The sequence below is a fragment of the Megalops cyprinoides genome, chromosome 10, assembly GCF_013368585.1.
Source record: "Megalops cyprinoides isolate fMegCyp1 chromosome 10, fMegCyp1.pri, whole genome shotgun sequence".
In the NCBI taxonomy this organism is placed as follows: domain Eukaryota; kingdom Metazoa; phylum Chordata; class Actinopteri; order Elopiformes; family Megalopidae; genus Megalops; species Megalops cyprinoides.
In genome coordinates, this window is record NC_050592.1 from 26,973,980 (window position 1) to 26,993,214 (window position 19,235).

The 19,235-nt window shown below is 42.8% G+C and overlaps 1 protein-coding gene across 1 annotated transcript; it reads right to left on the reverse strand.

The window, feature by feature from the left end:
- Window positions 1-12,748: 12,748 nt before the first annotated feature.
- Window positions 12,749-17,809, reverse strand: LOC118784870 (alpha-N-acetylgalactosaminidase-like). The gene is made up of 9 exons (XM_036539323.1): window positions 17,735-17,809; window positions 17,074-17,230; window positions 16,835-16,975; window positions 15,798-16,009; window positions 15,588-15,682; window positions 14,910-15,071; window positions 14,458-14,655; window positions 13,875-14,015; window positions 12,749-13,021 (listed from the first exon to the last, which is right to left on the reverse strand). Exons 2-9 carry the CDS (start codon window positions 17,226-17,228, stop codon window positions 12,833-12,835), a joined length of 1,293 nt encoding a protein of 430 aa, XP_036395216.1. The 5' UTR covers window positions 17,229-17,230; window positions 17,735-17,809; the 3' UTR covers window positions 12,749-12,832.
- Between the last annotated feature and the right edge of the window lie 1,426 nt (window positions 17,810-19,235).

Genomic DNA, 19,235 nt, shown 5'->3' on the forward strand with positions numbered 1-19,235 from the left:
TGCAGAGGGAGGGAGAGACATTTACCCACAGATTCCTGTGAAACGAGGATGGTTGTGTTATGTGTTTCTCCAACAGCCCAGCACACTTAAATACTCTATGGTCCTGAATGGGAAGCTTTTAATCTTACAAGCTGGCGAGGTGAAGAAAGGGTGCTAAGTGGTGCTGACTCAGACAGCACTGTGAGGAGAGGCCAGGGCAGCTCGCTCAAGTTTCCGCTCTTGGCTCACAGCTGCTCGCAGGCTGCGCGCTGCAGAACAACAGCAGCACTGATCGCCCCCAACTCAGCTGCATGATTATTCACCGAGAAGCTCACGGGGTCCTATATCACCAGGGAAGTCATTACATGATTATTCAGTGCGAAAATCATTGTGTGATTGATTGCTGGAAAGTCGTTTCATGATAGAATGATTGATCAGTGGAAAATCATTGTGTGATTGATCAATTAAAAAGTCATGGCTGCTCAAGAACATTGAAATGTTTAACCATAAGAATAGGCCATTGAAACATGAATATATATAAAATATGAATATATATAAAATAATAAAACAAACAACAATTATGCAGATATAATTACAGAGTAAGAATAAATTTAAGTGATAAATATAATAAAATATAATACATTTACATTAACACAGAAGAGCTAAGGTCCAAACAATCCAAATTCTTTTGGAATTCCAATCCTCCACTTCTCAGAGAACCCAGCTCAGCTGTGCCTCCTTAGGTTACCAATACTCTGTGTGGAAGCCTATTATCCTCTTACTCATAGGGTGCTTTGTCAACGTTTTTTTTTGAAAATCCAAATATATAAATTCAGTCACAAGACCAGTTGATTCAAATATTTCTGCTGAAATTCTTTACGCATGATTTTCCTCTGTGGAAACTGCTCTCAGTGATATACTACCCCCTGTGAAGGTGGTTTTATCCATGAATCACTCTCCCCTACCGCTGCTGACAGATTCTAAATTTTACACGCAAGACACGTTTAACTGACTGTCATGTAGCATTTTTTTCTCAATCTGTGATGAAAAAAGAGGAACACTTCTTCTCATTTCCCTAATGGCAGCCAAAAATAAACTGTAAATCAGCAGGACCAAATCTGTTTTTCTTTATTGGCAGATAGAACTGAGCTAACAGTAATTTGGGGAATGATCAATTATTAATTGCTGAAGCAGATAACAGTAAACACAGGTTCTATTGTAGAACAGCCTCTGTGCTGACCAGAAGTGAAGTTCCCTGCCATAGATCTACAGTACAGTAGATGTTAAAGTAGAAGAAGGAATTTGATGCATCTTTACAGTAACATACAGAAATTCAGCACACACTGAAGTGACAGGAGAGAACTGCTGCAGAAGCTAAACTATTGCAGCAGTGACGGGTAAAACAACAAATGTTACAGGAAGGAATGTTTTTATAATACAATAGATCACAAACGTTTTTCTTAGTTTCTAAAATTTCAGAGATGAGAAATACGTCACCTGGATGAGAACACTCGTGTCTGGCAGGATTATATGGAATAATGAGTGCCCAGGTGCAAAGATGACAGGCCATATACTGATTTGGTGGTATGGAGTATACCCGCTAATTAATGGGAAGGTACCAAGGACGCTTGGGTAGGTGATATGGTGGTAAAAGTATTTTTGGATTTAGTTCCTATTCTTACAGCAGCATTTCAGACTAATTGAAGAGTGGACAAAACACAGTTTAGGCTGTCAGACAGTAAGGCATTGCAATTATCCAATTGTGAGGAGACAAAGGCACGGACAAGTTTTTCTGCTTCTTTGAACGATGAAAGGCTTCTCACTTTTGCAACCATTTCAAAAGTGAAAAGTTATTTTTGTATTAAATTCCAGACAGCGATTATAGTCTAATAATACATCAAGATCTCTAACCTCTGTTTTACAGTTAATGAAAAGCCATACACATTTAGGACCAATTGTGACATCACATCACAGACAAGCCTGGAAACGTCTGGAGGCTTTTTTGACTTTTTTGACATTTGTGGTCATCCATTTTCTTCTGTTCATGATGCACTCTCGCTGAAGGTATGTTTACTTCTCGATGTCTCATTCAGACATAAATATAACAGCTGCATATTAGAAGAAGCTGACATTATGCTTCTGAAAAGTCTTTCCAGTGTATTAAGGGGAAAACAGAGGTCCAAAAACAGAACCTTGCAGGACTCCATATGTCACTCTTAAAACATCAGAGGAAATACTTTGATCTGCTCAGACTGAATCTTTCTGAAAGGTATGGTTTGAACCAGGAAAATACATCTTTCACAAGGCCAACATCACATTCAACTTTATGTAGGAGAATGTGGTGATCAATAGTGTCCAATGCATTGCTTAAGTCTAAAAGGACTGGGTCAGAAACATGGCCTCGGTCTGAATGTTTCACAAGAGCAACTTCTGTTCTTTCTGCACCTCATGCTGGACACAAGCCTGATTGGAATTTTTCACAAATCCTATGATTACTCACATAAGTTAGTAATTATGTCCCTGCTTTCTCTTGGCTTTTTTAAGTATGGGAAGATTACAAATGAGTCTATAATTCGTACAGCAATTTGATTATAGATCTGGCATAAGTAAAGGCTTTATTACAGCAATTTTTTAAGGCTGCAGACACATATCCTTTAAAAAGGGAGGCATTAACTACATTTAACATAGGCTGGCACAGAGCAGGTAACAGTTCTTTTACAAGCTTCGTGGGAATAGGTCCCAACAAACCTGAAAAGGATTTAGAAGTCATAATTATTTTGGTTAGTTCAGACTTGTCTCCCAAGGGGAATGATTCTTCAGACTGTCCTGGCCCAGGAGAGAGGTGGTGTTGTATTTATCGCATTCTCAGGCACAACTAAATAGATGCGTTGTCAAATGCAATCAGATTCTTATTAAAGAAATTAATGAAATCCTTACCAGGAAGTGCTGGAACTGTTGACATGGATGGATCAGATTTTTTTAATATTATTGTTATTATTAACGAGTCAAGCTGTGTAAAAGAGTCCCTTGGGATTGTATTTGTTGATCTCAATAAGATCAGACAGTAAGATGACCATGAAATAGTAAGAGATTTTTTTGTATTTCACAAGAATGTATTCCCATGCCAGGAAGAATATTTCCAGTTTACTGGCTTCCCCTTTGCTCAGTGACACTTCCACTACTCTGCTTCTTCTACTGCAATATAAAAAAGTGTTGAGGTTTCATTTTTTAAATCCTGAGGAATTTGCTTCACAAAAGCTCTTTTCCCACAGTGGAGCACATTTTACTATAAATAATATTATTCCTGGAGCAGTCCTTTTCATAAACCGTGTAAAGTTTCTTCTTCCTTCTTAAACTCTATTATAAATATTTATTTAGCCCCCATGATGACCATTTTCTCAACTTATTTCTCCTTATGTTTGTTAATAATTCATGCTGAACATAGAATTGTATTATATTTGCTGTATTTCTCATTCTCAATTCAAACATTCACATGCACATTTAATATGCAGTGCTTTCCTTCTGTCTCATTTTTTTAAAAAAAGAAACTAGCCCCTTATTCATTGAAAACCCTCATCTTTGAGAAGCTTGTCTTAACTTGCCACAAAACACAAATAATTATAATTATAATATTGTGCTTGTTTCACCCAAGTGGCTCATCACTTTTGAAAGTCCTGTCAAGACTAAGAAGAAACTGAGAAGATTATGTAAGATAAAATTATATTTACAACATGTAATATCTCTTTCTGAAGTCATTTTGTATATCCTGTGACTTTTTTCCCAGTTTATAGAGAGATAAAGTTGCCCATTGACCTTCTGTACAGACTTTGATGTTGTTGTACAGATTAGAGCTATTCCCTTATCTTGGTTACCTATATTCTGATATTATGTCCGTTCACATTATTTCTCAGTTCAGTAGATACAAATATTCATACAATCAAAGCATAAAGATTGTTGTTGATGTGTATATAGTGGTATTCATATTTGGCTTTGAGCCCCCCTGGCTACAGGCCAAGGTTATTGACCTCCCGTTTGGACATCATAAGCAGGGAAAAGAAAGGGAGGGGACAAGGTGAAGGAGGGATGCTGTGAACAGTCGATGCAGAAAGGAGGTGGCAAGTGATATTTTTATTGTCACGGACAGTTTGTCTAGACTTGTTAATTATGTAGGGATTATGAAAATTCTCCTATGGAGTCTTCATTTAGAACTCCAATAATACAATTTACATAACAAATATAACAAATGGCTGGGCCCATGTACCCCAAACTCTGTCACCTGGGAAACAGCGGACCATATTGCACAGAATAGAGTCATGCTTCAGCACCAGATCCTCAAGTCCAGATTCACATTCATGATCAGATTGGTTCAATAAAATCAGGGGAGACAAGCCCGTGCTGGCCTGACAGGAGATGCTCCAGGGGAACAGGTGAACAGTAGCTTTAGCTTGCTTCCCCCCCTCTTCCCTGTGACCCAGTTCATTATGTTCATTAGCTGTTTGTAGAGCAGGCACATGCCGGGACATTCAGCCCCGCTGATACATTTAGAAACGTGAATTCCAGAATTCCAGTAGGTTTCGTTCAACATGCAGATCCATTTCTCCAGAGGCACAGTTTAGTACCTCAGCTCATATTTCAGTTCACATTAGTCACATTCAAATGCCGTTAGCTAATCCCAAACAGCAGCCCAAGTTAAGATGTGTGAAAAGATGAGCTTTACAGGTCATGTTCAAGCTGTTCATCCTTGCTATGCAAAGAACGAAAGCTAACGGTCAATAAGACTGATCACTGGGAGAGTCACAGGTGAAACAGCAGGGGAGGAATACGAGTTGCATATGAAGTCACAGTGTCTCCAGCATAGTTATACTCTGCTGCACTTCAGCAGATAGATTCCTGCTGAGCTCTGCCTTGGTCTAACATACCACAGAGCTCACCTCAGAAAGTTCACAAAGAGCCCATCTTTTGGACCTCACTCAGCACTCATCTGAGAGACCTCAAACAGAGCTCACCTGTGAGAACTCCGGCAGAGCTCACCTTAGAAACAACACAAAGCACTCATTTAAATGTGATTAGCTTGCAACAGAGTGCGACTAAAATCGCAACAAGGTTGGAACAGTCACCTGACCGGGAGACAAAGTCACCTGTGCATGACCCGCCCCACAGCAGGGAGAGGCAGCTTGACAGAACCCCTGCCCCTACCCCTCCCCTGTACAAGGTCTACCTCACAGAAATACTTTCACCTCAACACACCTCATTGAACTGTGGACGCTCTCTCTCACTGCGTGCTTGTATGTGCGTGTGTGTGTGCATGCACGTACACCAGACATGTGATTAATTAAAAAATAATCAATTCTGTCTGGTGTGAGATGCTCCTCTGCCTTTATCTGTCACCAGAGAAGACAGATGCTCTTGTTCCCTAATAGCAGATGTGCTCAAAGGAACAGCAGTTGCTGTGAAGACACTGTGTACCAGCTGTCTCAGCTCTGAATTTGAAGCGGTCATTATTCCCGGTGGGAGCTGTCCAGGTGCTCAGCGCAGGGACCATGTAGTATTTGTGTCCAGGAGCAGTGTGTGACGGTCACTGCTCGGGGGACAGGACGAGCGCTGTGCGCGGAGCGGCGGGGGCTGAGGGAGGGCGGCTTTGGCAGGCGGCTCCGTCTCTGACCCGCTCCCGCATGGCTGCAGGCAGCTGACGCTCTGGCTCCCGGCCACTGAGGGACTTAATCCACGGCAACGTGCAGCTCGTCATGTAGGCAGCTTCTGCAGAGCCAGGGAAACGGAGCGCGGTCGCCTTACACTGAGCCAACAGCAGCCACTGCTGGACAACCCGGAAACTCATTCATAAAAAAAGCAGGGTGTGTGCGTGCGTGACTGTGTGTGTGAGTGTGTGTGTGTGTGCGTGTGTGTGTGTGAGATGGTTTAGCTATGCTGACAAGCATTATTATTATTAAGATTATTATTATTATTATTATTATTATTATTATTATCATTATTATTATTATTAATCCAACAGACCTACAGAGTATCAGTAGACACAGTAGACGATAGACTTGGAGAATGCAGGTTTTAAAATATAAAATGACCATTTCAAAATGAACCACAAACACTGAGGGACTATTTCATGTCTGACCCTTATTTGAATTATAGATTTAGATCATGATAGAGATGTTCATTATTTAGATTATTATTATTTGATCGTTTCAGATCATTTAAATATTTTGTTTAGTCTCTCGAGTCCATCGGCCACAGTATCTCAGAGGAACTGACCGTGTGTGATACCTGCCATCTCAGCATATCTGCAGCCTAGAAGCACCCACCATCATCACCCCTCTCCCCCCAGGCTGCCTGTCAGCCTCAGTTTGGGGTCTCCCGCTGACCTCACGTGTCTTTCAGAGGAACAGGCTGACGGAATGGAATTACGTGTCCCATGTCCACAGCATCTCGGGGAGTGAATGGCTGCTTGTTGTCCACCCCGGCACGAACCCATTGTGCGAAATAATTGATTACGCAACAGCGCGTTTGAGCAGGTTAATTGGTCCCGCTGTACGTGGTGTTGGTCGGGTCCGGAGCAGGGATGTGCGTCACTGGGGTGTTCAGGGGGGCACTGCTGACAGAATGGAGAGGCTGTTGGACCCAGCAGAGGACAGAGCCCAGGAATCCTGGCATGGCCACTCTCACGATCAAACTCCATGTTCCACAGTCCATGTCCATTAACCTTCAGAACAATGTCACCAAAACTCTCTGGTCAGATATCCCCTACATTCTTCAGTAACATGTCAACTACACACTTTATGCAGTGAGTTTTCTGTTACGCACTTTAGGAACCTGTCCCCTACGCTCTTCAGTAAACTGCATGCTAGTTTTCTGTTTACAGATATAAACATGATCCCCCTGCACACCTCATTGAGCTGTCTCCCATACACTTCAATAGGCTGTCCCCTACAAAAGTCAGTAAGTTCTGAACAACACATTTCAGTAAAAGTTTTCCCGACACTCCTCAGGGTGACCTGCACTTACTCCTGTCTGTCTCTTCAGCCCTCGACAGTCTCATTGTCATTGTACTGATCTGCAGTTTAGGTACCCTCTAAGCATCCTCTGATCAGGCACCATGGCTGGAAATGTGTCTGGCTTTGTCTCGGTGTGTCCGAGTCTGTCTGTGCGTATATGAGCTTGGGGAGTTTGCTGTACTGATCTCTGACCCAATGTACCTCTCTATATTGCTGACGTAGAAAGCACATCGGCAGATGGAAGTGGCAGTGTTATATAGTTTATCACAGTGATGCTGCAAATTACTGCAAGGTCACTTTTGTTCATTCTCAGCACGAAGCCCTGGACATCCAGTAATCAGTATTCTGCAACAGCGCTGATAATTGCACAAATGGTGTCTGCTGCACAATGAGCAGACAGCAAATGTCAGCGCCTGCTGGCGATGCTTACCTTGTGGTGACACTTTCTGTTGATTTATGTCACAAGCCCATGTCAACCTTCAACACTTCCTCAGTCACAAGGCCTTCTCTACTTCCCCTGGTGGTGAGTGATGAGTACTTCATATAGAACGGATCTGGAGCCTCAGGTTTCACTCAGGTGATTATCACCTGAAACAGGTGAAGAAGAACAGACAGAGTGTATAATACAGATTGTTGTGGGTTCATTATTTCAGATATCCCTTAAGGTTTTGTATATGCTGCACTGCGTATAAAGGCAACCTGAAGTACAGTATGTCAACATGGTCTGTTTGAGGCATGGTTGTATGCTTTTGTAAAATCATGTATTTTACGGCTTAACTTTGTCCTAAACTGCTCTTTAAGTCCAACACAAACACGCAGTGTGTAAGTATGCATATGCGTGCACACACACACACACACACACACAGAGTTTATTTTAGCAGATGACTTTCCAGAATCCCAGAATGGGCTCACCTCAGTCCTGTGGGCATGTGGTATACACCAGGGAGAGAAACAGCTGTTCCAGGAATTCAACAGGACTGCAATTTTACCGTTAAACAAGGTGACCTATTTCCACCTGCTTCTTGCTGGAGAGAAAAAAAAAACACAACTTAAAACTAGCCAATAAGAGTAAGCTCAGAGTGCAACATTCCTTTTCTGTCAGCTGAACAGACCTGTGTGTCGGTTTGTGGGAAGGCTAGGAAACAGAGAGAAAGGTGGACAGACAGACAGTGGACAGGGGAGAGAGAGGGAGTGGGAGGGAAAGAGGGCTACGTGAGGACAAACAGGGACACGCTACTCAATACCGGCCTGTTTCACTCCCTTTCTTTTCTCTCGGTTTCCCAAAGCAGTCTTTGACTGAGAGGGAGGTGCTGAATATCTAAACCAGGATCAAAGTCTCCTCACACTCTCATTCCATCAGGGCCTGTTAACTGTACAGAGTCACTGTGCCACACTCTGCATTCTGTAGGCTAACCTGTTATTATGCGCATGTTCTACGGTATTTATCAATTCCTGTGCTGCGCCCCTTCCTTATTCATACCTAAACTATGAATTTCCAGTAAATGTTTCTCTGTTCAGATGATTTGCTTTGACACCAAAATGACAGCATTGACAAAATAAAAGCATAACAATGTCCTCCCTAGTGCATCATGCCTAAACATTGTGGAAATGATTGTGTTATATTTCAAACTCTTATTTCTGCTGGGAGGTTTGTGTGTAAAAGAAAAAACCACACACAAGCTGAATTCTCAAGATAATTGACTCTGTAGCACATATTTCAGTCTGAAAAGCTCAGCTTTTTCATGCTAACAGCTAAACTAAGACACAATATATAATAACATACTTGTACATGTTACATATGTGTGTAGAGCCTGACATGAAATCTGTGCTCTGGGGCCAGTGATCGGTTTTGTGAGGTAAATATTGCAGCAACAACTTAGTATAATTATATCACGCCTGTCAGGAATTCTGTAATGTAGTGCATTTCACTTTAAACTGTGTTGTTTTACATGTTATATTTCACATGTAATAAATGTGTTACCTTTATGCTAGACGGCCCACCATGCAGTAACTCTACAGAGTGGCATTTCTCCTGGAATTAAGCTGAAAGTAAAAATAACAGGGTATAACTCATTTCTTGATTGTGTGGACTTGGTGTTCAAGCATTATAAATTCATTGCAAGGTTATTGGTTACATTCCCTATGACAGAGAGCATATGTCTTTAAGAGAGCAGCTAATAACATGCAAGAAACATGCATGAAAACATCTGAGAATCATTAAAAAAAATTACAGTCTGCTTTATGTATGGAGATTCACAGCATGCTGATTCAGCTTTTATACATACAATCATTTTACACTGCCCAGGTCTGTTTGGAAAAAAAATTAAGAAAAAAAGAAAGGAACACATGAAGTGGACACACAGCACCTTGCCTGATTGCTTCATACTAATCCAGATGTATCACTGCAGAACATCTGCAGAAATGCACTTAAAGTTGGAGAGTATCAAATCAGATGGGCCCGTTGCAATGACTTTACCAGGGGTTTAAACCACAGTTTTAAACAATGAAGCCACTGCACTCTTTCAGACTTGGAACAGGTGTTCTTCATAAATGAGATTAAGAACAGCCATTCCAGACCTCACAGAGTTCAGTGACATAGTGGTCTAAACAAGGAGGTTTAAATCTCTGTTAATAATGGTTGTAATTGGTCCAGTGACAATTACTTTGAAAGAGGAGCATTGTTGGTAAGCTTTTCTGTTTTTATGTTAAGGGATTCTACAGAGCTATCAGTTCCATTAGCGGAATTTTGCTCTCATAAGGAATTAGTTCATTTTAAAGACAGGTAGTTTATAGTGTATTATTATTACATCATTTCATTATTTCTGTTTCTGCACCCTGATAATTGGAACTGTCACACAGCTAATTTATCAGTCACTGAGGAGCGTACATGCCAAGGAATTTCATCAAATATAACCCTTTTCTTCTATTTATAATTACTTTGCAGAAAGGCTGCTCATTTGTGTCAGTTTTACTTTGGGATGTCCCTCTCAAAAATCTTAAAGTGTATAATATCTGGTTCTTGTTATTTTATACATTTATGGAAATGTTCGTTGTATTGAAAATTGTTTTTTCATCGATAAACTACTGTGAAGATCTGTAGTGCGTCAGATTGCATGGACTTGAATCCCTCTGTTGTTATGCACATGTTATTAGGTTGTTACACACAGAAACAGTGCAAGATAAATCTACTGTCTCATGTGTGATTAAAAAGATGGCATGGCTTAGCACAATGGGCTGCTGTGAAGGGCTTTGTAGCAGTGCATCGGGGCGGACTGTTCCTGATTCAGTGTAAAGTGAAAAAGGACGAAGGGCGTCTGAGCTTTGCCAGAGCAGATGCTGTTTTCCATCAGTACTGTCATCTTTTTGAAACACCATCAAATGTTTCTAATGCTGTGAAAAAAAAATAGTTGGAGGCAGCAGATCTCTCACTGTGCCCTGTGCTTCCTCACACTCTCACACACGCACACACACACAGGATACTGAGCATGCTCAGAACAGCACCCCTGCCAGCTCTGCTGCTCCTCTTCCACACGTACACAGAAAAAGGGAGACAGGAGTGATGGAGAGAAGAGGGGAGAGGGAGAGAGAGGATGGAGGAACAGGAAAAGAGGAAGAGCGGGAGGGGGTGCAGGTGTGTAAAGGTGCAGGTGTCTCCTCACGTGTCCGCCCACGTTTGGGAACTCAGGCGTGACTGATCCCAGCTGACATGCACACTCTGACCCCAGCTGACCCTCCGACGACCCCTGTAGGCCGTGGGAAAGAGGTCGGGGGACAGAGAGCTTTGCCCCCGTGGGTGGCGGCAGCAGGGTCACAGAAGAGCTCCAGTGCACTGACCATCAGGACCACCAACGCTGATGTAACTGCTGCACCTCCATTACTGAAATCTGCTACATCTCCAGTGCAGGAACCTGCTGCATCTCCCTTACTGAAGCCTGCTACGGTCCAGCACCGGAATCTGCTACACCTCCCCTGCTGTAATCTACTGCGTCTCCCCAACTGAAGCCTGCTCCATCTCTCCCACTGAAATCTACAGCATCTTTTCACTCAAATCTGCTGTATTTCCCCCAGTGAAATCTACTGCATCACTCCTTCTTAAAGGTATGGCTAGGATCATGTCAGTTTCAAAATCTTCATTCCCACCATTCAATACTATTACTAGGACCATTACATACATGCTGAGTCTTGTCTTTTTCTGCTCTTCTTGGCTATACAGAGGAGATATAGGGACCACGGATATCATTCTAGAATTCCTACCATCCTTGCCGAAGCAGATTCCAGGTAGTTAAATGTGAATGGCCACAGAGAAAGGCAAGTTTTTGCAGATGCAATCATGCTGTGTGAACGTTTATGAATATGAGGTTCCAGAGATTTGTTAATTAATTTTAAGTCTAAAAATTAAATGGGCATTTTTACTTAGATGGAAAATACTGTACATTGACCAGGGTTCACAGTTTAACTACAGTAAATATGACTACCTATTTGGTCTTTAGCTCCCTCTAGTGGTGATAAGGTGTAGTAAACCACACACTGGTTTATCTCTCCTGTTGCATAACCACAGCTTTCGGCTCCAAGAGCAAGTGAAGACTGACAGAGGACAGACCAGCTTTCAGCTCAAGGATTTGGGGCTGAATGCCATACATATCAGCCCAGATTAGGGGAAGCATCACATTGCGTCTGCTTTTTTAGGAATTTAAGAGTCATTGCAAGTGCACATTTCGCAAATATTATAATCATGCAAAGGAAAACCTGTGAGGGGAAAGGCATTTCGTTATATGGCTCACCTACAGAGACAATTACCACCTGCAGGGACATTATGTCATACTGCACATCTATAGACACATCATACTGTTGACCTGGAGGGATGTTATCATGCTGTTCAGATAGTGTAACATTTTTTCATACTGCTCACCTTTAGAAATATCATAGTGTTCACCCTTAAAGACATTACACCACACGGTTTACCTGAAGTGATGTTCTATATCATACTAGTACTCACCAATACAGACATATCAGACTGCTCAGTTGAGAGACCATTCACTCAGTGCAAATCTACACAGTGCAAATCTCTCCTGATAATACCTGCCCCCTCAAGCCCTTCCTCACTACTGTCCATCTGTCGTAGCCTCCCCAGCCCCACCGTGAGGGCCCTCTCATTCTCACCTCTCATCCCCTTATCGTGGGAACAAATCCCCACTTCCATCAGAAAAGCAGAGTCAGCCGCAGACTTTTTCACCTCTTGAGACTGTACTTGGATTCTACCCTCTCACCCCTTTAGACCAGTGTTTCTCAGTCCTACTCCTGGAGGCCCACTGTCTTGCATATCTTCTGTCTATCCTTGCTGCGTAATTAAATCAGATGTGCTCAGCTAATCAAAGGTGCCACTGATGAGTTCAGTCAGGTAGGTAGAGCAAGGATAGACAGAAGATATGCAGGACAGTGGGCCTCCAGGGGTAGGACTGAGAAACATTGCTTTAGACTGTACCTGGGTTCTCTTCTCTCACCTCTCTAAAGCAACCAGAGCTCCCTTTTAGACTGTATCTATCTGCCCCATGGAGTGTAGCCAGCCCAACCCGGGTATAGACAAATAACACCAGGTGATACAGGCTCTTAAAAGAAACCTTTTTAATCATCATTATTTTTTTCAGGACTAAAAACAAAGGAGTTTAACATAGACATCATTAAAAATATATCGCAACTGATATCGACATTTCAGGATCACTGAACCTGCAAACCTCTATTTACAGTGTGCATAGAAAATACCCCATCATCACCTGATACAAGGGTCTCCCTGAGAGCAGCTGTTTGGCCAGGTATAAAAAGGGGCAGAGATTAGTCTTCATTCTGGGCACTTAGAGAAGAATAGGGTGGACAATCTCCTCAACATGGTTGTGCAGTAAGCTGGGATGTTCTCCTTCCCGTCCCCACAGCTTTGTGGGAGACAGAAACCACATGACAACCCCCGATGGGTTGATGGAGACGGTAAAATTTGTTGTGTCTGTCAATGCAGGCATGGTCTTCCCTGTAAACACATCATATACCTGTGAGAGAAACACAGAGAGAGAGAGAGGGTTTGACTTTAAATTCACCACAGCCAGTGAAACCAGGCCATGACAAACCACTAAACCAAGCAGCTGGCTTTTATTTGAAGGGCACAGCATGCTGCGAATGCACTGACGTAAGGCTCGAGCACCTGGCTAGCTCTGTCCTGATGCAATGCTTAAATAAAGCTATAGCTTTAAAAATAGGCTAGCGTAATACTCAGAGAACACACAAACAAGATCATTTTAACCGAGGAGCGTGCAGTACAAAAGGTTCAAGTCAGGCCAACTCCAACACAGACATTCAGGACTTCAGAAAATTGAGAAATAATTGCTCCTTAAAATAATTGCTTTGACCTTGACTATTTGCTTCCAAATCCAAAAAAAACCCACTCCCACAGTCTGCGTGCCATCTCCTACTTAGGCGCACGTCTTTAAGATGCAGTCGTTAGCGCAGTAACATAGGATATTTTAAGACGTGAAATAATCATAGAAAAGACTCTTTCTTGGCAACCTACACACCTACTGTATCTGATTGTCTGTCGCATTCTCCATCAAAGCCTCTCTCCCCCCACACATTTCCACAACTGCAAACACACAACTTCCAACTCAACGCTGCCACCACCAGCAAGGCTAGGGAATTACACATTCTCTCTACCCTTCTTACAATCTCTCCCCGCACCATTGTCCCCTCTGTCACTGTGCTATCATTTTGCCTAATTTTCTTTTATAAATGTATTTGCCTCTGTGCTCATGTTCTTTCACAGGTGCAGGTTGAGGGTCTCGAGCCTAGCGACATTTTATTTTCCAGTGCATTAAAAAAGGGATGAGAGGAGGGGAAGTGAGAGGAGACCTTATAGTTGCCAGCTTTGTATCCCAGCTTCCCCAGGGAGCTCCTGTATCGATACGGCATATCAGACCGGCGGCTGAAGAACACCAGAGTGCTGGCCGAATCAGACAGGGGGCGCCAGAACACCTCGATACGAGTCTTCTCCTGAGAGAGAGAGAAAAGACAGGGCAGAGAGAGAGAGACAGTGAGAGAGGTGTATGTATGCAGATGACATGTTGTAATGATCGGCTTATGATGGCATCATACTGGGGGGTCAAGGGGGTTGTCATGCCCTTTCTTCGCTCTCTGCTAACTGCACATCATGGGTTGACATGCTTTCGCGGTTATGTGCTAATTTGTGAGGTTCTCACGGTTTACCCTCTTCTAATGAAGGTCTTGTTAACCATGCGTGAGCCTACGGCATCCTACAGTGTAATAAACGAAGAACAGCACTATTCCTTTGTGTCCGGCTGAATTCTATCAACTTTCCTGAGAAACTCGTGAGGATCAATAGCCAGATCCTTACAATATTCTTTCTTTAGCGAGTCTAACAGCAATATGCTCTCAAAGCTGCATGTAGTTGCATGGAAAGCTGCATGGTAAGCACCTTCAGCAGGCGTCTGCCCTGGACGCCCATGGGGTCCTGGTTAATTCCAATGAGGACTTTGTTCTGTAGGATGGCCCGCGCGTCGTTGCTCAGGGTTCGAAGGTCGTTGGACATGAAAAGCGGGGCTGCCATGATTGCCCAGAGAGCCATCTGAGAGCGTGACTGTTCCAGGCTCAGACCAAAGTCTCCGATAATCAGCTGAGAGAAAAACAGCACGACATGGTTCTTACACTCTCACACACAAACACACAAATGCAAACCATACACACAGAGCCCTTCACAATGACTCTGGGAGTATTTAATACTCAGAACACAAGGGAAGGTATTGCACATTCACGGGTCAACACAAAGAAAGACACATGCACAGACAGACTGACAAGAGAGATGGTGAGGGAAGAGATGTTGGAGGAATGGATGGAAAGACCAGCAGACATCCAGACAGAATAACAGACCATGTCTGGGTCGTTCCAGCGTCCAGGGCCTGCAGCCGGCTGCAGGAGATCCTGATTGTCTGAGAACCAGTCTACAATGCTGAGCACGCTATCCCACGAGTCCTCAATGTCATCATAGTTACGCCACAGGTTACAGATCTCCCCCAGCTGGGTGTAGTTCACCTGGAGAGAGACAGGGTCTCATCACATCTCACTAAACTGCAGCATGTTGAGATCTGGAATCTTGGAACTGTACACATCCTGTCCCCGTACTGTCGCTATACTTGCTGTATGCACTTTTGTAAGTCGCTTTGGATAAAAGCGTCTGCTAAATAAATAAATGTAAATGTAAATGTAAATCACATTTCATTACACTGATGAGTACTAATCAATCACATCTCATTGCCCTGATGAGTACTGGATGATAACATTTCATTCAAGTGCTGACCACTGGTATCCTATCTTAATAGTGTCTGTTCATATATACCTCATTCATTCCACACTTATTCCACATATGTGTCCTTCACTACTGTTGTTGTTTGTTGTAACACTGCTGTTGTTTGGTCTTTGTTGTTGTCACTTTGAAGTTGTATGCAAGCACTACGAGATGTAAAAGCATGCATTGCCAATAAAGTCTGATTCTTGATCTGGTAATACAGTATTGAACAATCGTATGCAAAGTGAAGCAGCGAGACTTACATTGGGGGGGAGTCCACCCTGGTAGGCGGGCCAGCTGCAGGAGTAGGCAATTAGACGGCCTGTGGCATTCAGAGCCTTTGACATCAGAGGGTACCCTGTCCGGCAGACACACACAGCTGGCTTAATTTGAATTGGGCATCATCATCCCCTCCCAACACTTCCCAATCCCCTCCCCCCGTTCTCTTCATCTTCCCTCCTCCTCTGCCTCACCCTGCTCCTGTTCAGTGCTGTTGGAGTAGCAGCCGTCCAGCTTCAGCATGTCCACACCCCAGTCGGCGAAGGTCTGGGCGTCCGTGTGGATCTTGTCCAGCGTAGTGCCAGGGTAGCCCCCGCAGGTGTGTGTGCCCAGGTCGCCATAGATACCCAGTTTCAGCCCGCGGTCGTGGATGTAACGCGCCAGCTTTGGGATTCCTCCGGGGAACCTGGGGGGGGGTTGGCATTGATGAGAAGGTGACACAATCATACAACGCCGGAAACCCTGTTTACAGAACACAGCCCAACCACAGACCAACCAGTTCATATATAGTAGCTGCATCTATGGAGCAAATGACTGTCCCGTCCCGACGGGGTTGTTCTTCTCAAACACAATCCCTATCTGTACTGGTCCCTCAGTGGTAGAATGAACTTCCCTAACACCTGCTACCTCTAGGATTGATGTTTATTTTACATGTAGTATTGTGATGTATTTTGGGTTCTGTGCTGATCTGACACTGTTACTCATCTAACTTGAATGGGAGCACTTATGTTCTGTTGTGCTGGAAGTTGCTCTGGATACGAGCATCTGCTAAATGCCTGTAATGTAATGTAATGTAATAACTTCGTTAAGGGTTGGTGCTTGTAAGAACAGAGGAACAATTATCCAGAAATGAAACATTAAAACAGGTACATCTACCATCTGCATTTCCTATTGCTGAAAGCTTGTTATGATTTGCATTGGAGTTAAACCATACCTAATGACCCACTCATCCCAGCATCTAGTCCAGGCCCTTGGACTCTAGCTCTGTGTTTAGAAACGTTTAGTCATCTGGCAATTACTCCTCTATGTGACTACACATCCAGAACTCACCTCTTTTTCTCTTATTCTTTGGATAAGATGGCTCTGTTTCATCAATAGGTAGTTAATTATATTCTGTATTGTACTGTTATCGCATTCTGCACTCTAATTTTACATGCTTTATATGCTGCTCTGGGTAACAGTGCCTACTAAATAATAATAACAACAATAATAACAATTAATAATGGGTAACCTTTGAGGGTCGGGCTGCAGTCTCCCCTCTTTGTCACGCTCCATGGAGGACCAGCAGTCGTCGATGTTGATGTAGACATATCCCAACTCCCTCCACCCATCCTCGGCCAGCCTGTCCGCCATATCCATGAACAGCCTCTCACTGTGGCGGTCAGAGGTCACGGACGCATTTTAACACATTGCTACTGCACCCAGGCACAGAGAGAGCCCCACACCCATGCAATTACTCAGGCACTGTACCTGATACAATTCTTGGGGTCATGCCTGCAGTCAATGTCGCAGCGAAACCGTTCCCATGCCAACCAGCCCATGGGAGGGGTCTTCATCAATCCATTGTCCAAAGCAAAGGTGGTGGGGAAGAATGCCAGTACATAAATGGCCAATGACAGGTCCATTCCTGAGGGAAAAAAGAGGATCAGGCAAATGCATTAGACAACAACCTAATAACCTGGACACAGTGAACCTCACTTGTCTGCACACACCTTGATTCTTACGTTAGTAGCAACCACACAGTCATGTTTATAGAGTTATATAAATACCTGTTGGATAATAAATGTTCAAGAAATGTTCACCATCACAATCTACATATATCTGTTCGTGTGTGTGTCAGCGTGTGCAATTACCCTCGGAAATAATGCACAGTTTAACAGTGTTTCCTGAGAACCGTTACAAATTGTGCCGCCATAACGGAAAAATAACAGAAAAAACGATTCACTGCCTCGGCCACTGAAGCACACACACACTCCTTTCTTTCCAAATTGCTAATGTCATCCACTTCTCAACATGAACAATTTATAAAAGATCGTGTCATAATAACGAACATAGTCACGTTCACATAATCACCTTCTCCTACATTCCACAACTACCCCAGTTGTATTAAAGACACCAAGAGACTTAATACCTCGATTCTTCGGTTTTAGGGAGTTTATTCTGATTCAAAATCAGACGGCTCCAGCACGTACAGAGTTTGCGGATATCTCCGTCACATGACCCAGCCAGTCACGTGGGGCGAACCCTGTCAGCTGACCGAGTTGAGGCGCTGAGGGAAGCTGAGTGGCCGGACCGGTTGGAGGATTCTTTTTTCCAGCTGGGAAGTGTAAAGATGCCCTGAATGAACACTGTATTGTATTCTGTCTACACCGTATTAGGTTTAGAGCCCGTGGTAGGTCTGACATACAATTGCTGTTGGTTTGCTCGTTCTGTCCAAGGTAACTTTGAGCGATTACAAAATTTAACACCAGGAGGTGCGCATGTCCCATATGTCACCACGCTCTCGTGTCCCGAGATTTTCAGAACACAATCGTCACCACGAAGAACCACATTCTTTTCTTATCATATTTTTGAAGTATTGTGTATTTTAAAGATATGAACCAAGAACTGAAAATACGAAGTGAATTAAGATGTACTTCATATGTGTGCAAATGAAAACAAATTACTAAATGAAAATGAAAGAGCATCTAAAATCCACTCGCTTTCCGAAGGAGCCTGTCACAGAGGCTGTCAACACCTTTCACATAGTTACTCATTACACACTGCTGTAATAAACCTCGGTTAGAAGGCTCCTATAGTAACTGAGAGGGGGCAGTCTATCAAGGTTTTTTTCAGTTGTTAAAGAGGTAGATGTAACGTTACCACACTGTCATTAATTACCTCCAGAGGGTATTGCTGCTTGCTGAGAACGACAGGTGTACACTGCTCTGCCGTGTTTACTTAAATCATATCCAGCATAACATAATTCCACAATATTGTTGTGTCAGTGTGTGCTGTCGAGCCATAAACTACAACATTATGCAATCTGTTGTCTTTTTTTTTTAGGAATTCAGAAGTGTAGAAAAAACAGACCCCAATTTTCCTAATATTAGCTATCACCACTTAGAAAAAAAATTCTGCAAAATAAATAAATAAATAAATAAAAGTTATTATTATTAATAATAATAATAATAATAATAATAATAATAATAATAAAATCCAAAAATGCGTAAGCTGTTTAACATGCAAGGGCAAATTACTCTGAAGTAGTGCGTTTATTAAAAGCTATTGATAAAGGCATGCACTATGTTAAATATGTACACATTGACACAAGGTGTGTGTTGTAACATTTTGGATGATGCGTGATTAAAAGACATTAAAAGATTTAAAATGTCATACTTTAATGTCTAAATGAGTTTTAACGAGTCTTAAAGAGACTTTCCTCCAACTTGTTGGGTCGCCACTGAAAGTGCCTGTGAACCACTTATATGATGTGTTAGCTGACCAGGAGGTACAGAAGTACTGTGTGTTGGCCATTACCTTATATGGGTATAAACCTGACCCATCTACAGCAGAAGGCGCATCCTCTCCAAAGAGATTCACTTCTATGGAATACTATAGCAAATAGTCTGAAATAGTGGCATACAATCCTG

What these genes read in the sequence shown, in the direction of transcription:
- LOC118784870 (XM_036539323.1), bottom strand. Translation starts at nt 17,228, where the DNA reads ATGGACCTGTCATTGGCCATTTATGTACTGGCATTCTTCCCCACCACC. An exon ending in CTGCAGCCCGACCCTCAAAG is followed by an intron (nt 16,010 to 16,834) that starts GTTACCCATTAT and finishes ACCCCCCCCCAG; the next exon opens with GTTCCCCGGAGGAATCCCAA. An exon ending in ACAAAGCTGGCAACTATAAG is followed by an intron (nt 13,022 to 13,874) that starts GTCTCCTCTCAC and finishes TTTCTCTCACAG; the next exon opens with GTATATGATGTGTTTACAGG.